Raw genomic sequence first — 6000 nt, forward strand, 5'->3', positions numbered from 1 at the left:
TTTGAGAGCAAGAGGCGTTAAGTAAGAGGAAAAAGTAGTTTAAGAGAAAATTGCCATACTGTCGGTTTAACGTTACCGCCACCTTCTCTAATGCCGGTTCTTGAAGTAACGACTTTTTTATGTAACGTTTTTTTTAGACTATCCCTCAGCAGTTACGGCCGAGGTTGTCGGGATGAACGCCAATTCGTTGGATCGTACACTAAAGCCTTTGGACGTTGATTTACCGCCGACTCTTCCGATGACTTTCGGCACTGAAAATTCTACAGTCATTTCGGCTCAATCAGGATCAACAGCAATGTTACCCTGTGTTGTACACAATATTGGAGATGGCATGGTGAGTGAATATTTGTCTCTCTTACCTTTTTTCTTCGTTTTAATATAAATTTAAGGTTGAAAACTTTAATTTTTCACTTTTCACAAGTACCATTTTTAGGGTTTCTTAGTCCTGGGTAGACGTGCTAATAGTTTCAGCATGGCGTCCGTCCGTTCTACTCTTTCCCGCCGACAGGGTCGGTTATCCTCTTATAGGATCAGATGATATTGAATGGAATCGGACACAATCTGATAGAATCCGATAGAACAGGACAGATTCTATGGGATATTATTGGACAGTATCTGGTAGATTCTTATAGGATTGTATGAAATCATATAGAATCGGATAGGATGGGACTAGATTGAATAGAACCTCACAGAATCGAATAGGGCATGATTTGACAGAATCTGATAGATTCTTATAGGATTTTATAGAATCGGATATAATGAAACGAGAATGTATAACACCTCACAGGATCAAATAGGATCGAATAGGATATGATGGGACAAAATATGATAGATTCTTATAGAAATCTATAAAATCGGATAGGATGGGACAAGATTAAATAGAACCTCAGAGGACCAAGTAGGATCATCTCGGATATGATCGGACAGAATCTGATAGATTCTTAGAGTATTATATAGAATCCGATAGAATCGGACGAGATTAGATAAACCTCACTGGATTAAATAGGATCGCATACGATATGCTCGGACAGAATCTGATCTATTCTGATACGATTGTAATGAATCGGATAAAATCGGATAGGGTGGGACAAGATTATATAGAACCTCACAGGATCAATTAGAGCCAAATAGGATATGATCAGATAGAATCTGATAGATCATTATAGAATTTTATAGAATCCGATAGAATGGGCCGAGATTGGATAAAACATCAGAAGGTCAAATAGGATTGAATAGAATACAATCGAACAGAATCTGATAGATTCTTTAGGATTTTATAGTATCGGATAGAAGCGGGTAGGATGGGACGAAATTGGATAGAACCTCACAGGATCAAATAGGATGACAGATTCTTATAGGACTTTATATAATCGAATGGAATCCTATAGGATAACACGAGATTGTTTAGAGCCTCGCAGGATCGAATAGGATCTAATAGGATATGATCGGATATAATATGATAGATTCTTTAGGATTTGATAGAATCGGATAGAATCGGGTAAGATGGGACGAAATTGGATAGAACCTCACAGGATCAAATAGGATCGAATAGGATATCACCGGACGAAATCTCATAGATTCTTATAGCACTTTATAGAATATATGATCGTATAGAATCTCATAGAATTTTATAGGACAGGACAGGGTCAAATGGGATCAAACAGGATATGATCTGACAGAATCTGATAGAATCATGTAGGTTTGTATACAATCAAATATAATTAGATATGATACAATAAGATGGGATCATTGAAAATTCGTGTACTATTATTAATCTTAGTTTTTTTTATAAATAATTAAACTTCTTGTTTGAATTTTTAAAAATTAATTTCTATAAATCAAAATTTACCTTTCTATTATTGTTGGTAAATTTATTTTATTTAGTTGACAATTCATCTCTTTGTTTGAAAATTTAAATATTTTATTTTAAAATATCATTTTCCTCTAATTGAAAATTGATTTTAAATGAAAATTTAATTATTCCTTTCAAAAACTCGTCACTTCAGTTAAAAATACTTTTTTTATTATTTCTCTATTTCTCTTTGAAAGTGGAATAACCATGTTAAAAACTGAATGTTCATTTTAAATGCATTATTTAAGTTCAGTGCGGTCGGTTAAAAATTTAAAAATTGTTTAATGAATTCTTTTTTTTGTAATTAATTTATTTAAAAAATTTTTTTAATGTAACTATACCGTTTTTTATATAATTTTTTTTTAGTTGAAGAATTAACTTTCTTGGTAGAAAATTAATCTTCCTAGTTAAAAATTCATGTTGTTGATTGAAAATTCAACTATTTGGTTACAAATTCGTCTTTTTGGTTTCATGAAATTATTTTTCATTTAAAATCAAAACCTTTTTTTAGTTAAAGTTTTAATCATTACATTTTTCGTTTTGATTTTGTCTTTTACGTTTAAAAGTTATTTTGTTTTGTAGAAAATTCAACAACTTTGTTAAAAAGTAATTTTTTTCTTATGATTTATGATTTTAGTTAAGAATAAATTTCTATTTGAAAATTTGTTTTTTTAACTCAAAAATTAATTGTTCAATTTTTGGTAAAAATCGATAGTTTTTATTAAAAAATTCTATTGCTTAGATAAAAGTTGGAATACTATGTTAAAAATTCATTTTTTGGTTAAAGTTGCATTATACTCCAATTTTTTTTTTAATGATCGTCTTTCGTTAAAAATTCAACTTTTTTTAAAGTACCCTATTTTCAAAATATTAACTATTACATTTTTTATTAAGAATTTAGCTCCATTGATTGAAGATTTTTCATTTTAGTTAAAAATTAATCTCTTTGCTTAAATATTTAAATATTGTGTTAAAAAATCATTCTTTTTTGCTCAGAAATTTCTTTTCTAAGTTAAAATTGAACTATTTCATGTCAAGATTCATCATTTGAATTAGAAATTGATCTTTTTGTTTGGAAATATCACTATTTTCTTAGTCTAGCTTAGGCGGAGTACTTCATATAATCCAGGGTAATCCTCTTCAGCTCTACCAGATTTTAAAGAATTTTCCCTATTATTTTAATTCCATTTGTTAATTTAAAAAAATGAAAACCTTGTTGAAAATCGAGCTTGAGTTAAAAAGTAATCAGCCTTTGGTTATTTAGATATTAATAAAAAAACGTATTTTGTCAATAATTGAAAAGACTATGCTCTTCAATTAAAAAAATTTTCCACAAAGTCGTGTTACAGGAATTATTAATAGTTTTTTAATTAAAACAACCCAGAAATTGCACAGTTGAGATATAGGTATGGAATATTTGAAATCCTCAATGTCCTAGAATCCGAACGGATTATTGTACGGAGAGATCAGTTCAGCGACTGCGAACCAGGTGAACAATATCTGGGAAAATGGTGGAAACTGCCTGCATATTTACAAAATTATATCATTTATATGCAACTCATCGAAATTCACGAATCATAAGCATATACCACCTTGAAAAAATTCGAGTGAAAATGGCAAAAAGGGGCAAATGTTAATTTAAAAATGAATTTTTTCACGATTACATTTAAAAATTTTCAGATTCTAGATCTAATCTTTTTCCTTTTCAGACTTTTTACTGAATATTTTTATGGATGTGACAAAAAATTATTTCTTTGTTCTACCCCTGGTTAAATTAAATATAATTGCGTATTATTTACAGAATTTTCCCTCTCGGTATTTTACTCTAGTAATTTCTCTAGAGAGAAGCAGTGAAATAAAACTGAAACAGAGAACAAGTAAGGCTTGTCGCTGCTCTGACATATTTCAGTAATCAAGTTGAAATTTTCATAAAAATAATATTAATAAATTGAAATTGAAGAAAAAGAATATTCCAATAGAAATTGTTCTAAAATATTAAACAAGTTAAAAATTAAAATTTAAATTAGATTAATAAACTTAACTTTTAAAAAAGTTATTCTGACTCCCAACTTTAGATCAAAATGATCGAATTTTGCGAATCAAAAATTAATTTTTCAACATTTTCATTAATATATATTTAACCGCAATTTTTTATAATTTTTCTTTTGTAGTAGGTCAGTTATGACAGACGTAATATTTACAAAACAAGATATTTTTCAACAAATTTTGAAATTCAAGGTGTAAGAGAAATTTCCATTTTATTTTATTGAGCTACAAATCTTTTTGGCCCTGGAAACAAAATTTTTTTCTGTAAGTGTTTCTATATATTCACCTAGTTCCGAGTTGCTGTTCTGAAAGATTTACTACTTATTAGCCCTAAACTAAAATGTTCAGGAAAACCTTGAATTTTTTACTATAAAGATATAGTTTCAACAAAATAGTTGAATTTTCAACCCCAAAAAAATGAATCCTAGAGTAGAATACTTTGTTCAATTTTTATTTAAAATAAATTGTTTTATTCCTCAAAAATAAAGGGTTTATGTAAGTTGTTAAATTTATAACTGTAGAGATGAATTTTCAAATAAAAAGTGGAATTTTGAGCCCAAAAATATGAATAAAAAAAATTAATTTTCAAGAAAAGAAAATTTTTTAAACCAAACTGCAACAATTTGATAAGTAAAATTTTCACTTAAAATAGTGAAGAATTTTTATCATAATTGGAATAGTTAAATTTTTAATTAAGAAATAAATTTTTTACCAGAAAAGCAAACTTTCAATAAAAGTATGAATTTTTTACTGAAATTATAAATTTCCAAACAAGAGGTTTAAATTTTCCAAAAAAAAGGGAAAGAGTTCTTTTCGCTTAAAATAATTAATTTTCAAGATAAAAAAATTTAATCAATTTCTAACAGAGGATGAATTTCAAACAATTAGTAAAGTTTTCAGTATAATAAGGTAAATTTTGAATAAAAAAATGGCATAATTAGAAAAAGCTTAATTTTCTACATTAATCATGTAATCTCAACAAAAAATTGAATTTTCAAATAAAAAAATTCAAGAAAATAGTTAAATTTTAAAACAAAAAAGAAAAGCATTTTTTAATGAACAAAAAGATGATTTTCAGTTAAAAGTATTGATTTTTAAACGGAAAAGGGTGAATTTTTACCTTATACCAAAAAAAGACAAATTTTCAACAAAAAAGATAAATTATTAAACGAAATAGTGGTATTTTATACTAAAAAAGACAAATATGAATTGAAGATTTAACACTTAAATTTTCAGTTCAAAGTATTAACTTTTGAACCAAAAACGCAGAAATTAAAAAAAAATAGTTGCATTTTTAATTTAAAAAATGATTTTTGAAGAGTAGAATTTTCAACTAAAAAAAGATGAAACTTTGGAGGTAATTGTTACAAATTTAAAGTAAATTGATAAAATTTTAACTGAAAAAAGAAAATGATTAATTATTAAATAAGGTGATAATTCAACCAAAAAACATTTTAATGTTTAATTATAAACAGTTGAATTTTAAAAAATAAGACAAATTTTCAACAAAACACATAAATTTTCAACTATAACTAGAATACTTAAATTTCAATTAAAAATAATAATTTAAAGCAAAAAAAACACAGAAATTCAAAAAAATAATTGATAAATTTTTAACAAAAAAAAATTATTTTTCAACGTAGAAGGTTAACTTTAAACCAGGTAGTTGGGGTTTAAACCAAACTGTTGAATTGTCAACTGGAAAAGATAAATTCTGAATAAAATTGCTGATTGTTATTAAATTCAAATTTTCATGCAAAACGAATTATTTTGTAAGAAATTGGTTGAATTTCCAAACAAATAATGGAATTTATAACAAAAAAATAACATTTACAATTAAAGAAGATTAATTTTCAAATAAAAATATCATATTAGAATGTTAAAAAAAATAAAATAAAAAATTGAATTTCAACAAAAAATAGGTGGATATTCAACTAAAATTATGAATTTAAAAATAAAATGATGAATCTTGAACTGGAGCACCTCCAGTTTTAAGTTAGAAAAATGATTTCTCAACCAAAAAAAAATTAATATTTCATAGTGAAAATAATTTTATTTTGCTTTAAAAGTTCTTGCATATACTACTTTCCCTCCTTCATACC

At 26.4% G+C, this 6000-nt stretch overlaps 1 protein-coding gene across 1 annotated transcript in view; it reads left to right on the forward strand.

Moving 5' to 3' along the window:
- Positions 1 to 6000, forward strand: part of LOC117175197 (zwei Ig domain protein zig-8-like) — a 367026-nt gene that overhangs the window by 139489 nt on the left and 221537 nt on the right. Inside the window, exon 5 of the mRNA XM_033364829.1 lies at positions 138 to 334. Within this exon, the coding sequence (XP_033220720.1) occupies positions 138 to 334 (197 nt within the window). The remainder of the gene's footprint in view (positions 1 to 137; positions 335 to 6000) is intronic.

The sequence above is a fragment of the Belonocnema kinseyi genome, chromosome 6, assembly GCF_010883055.1.
Source record: "Belonocnema kinseyi isolate 2016_QV_RU_SX_M_011 chromosome 6, B_treatae_v1, whole genome shotgun sequence".
NCBI lineage: Eukaryota > Metazoa > Arthropoda > Insecta > Hymenoptera > Cynipidae > Belonocnema > Belonocnema kinseyi.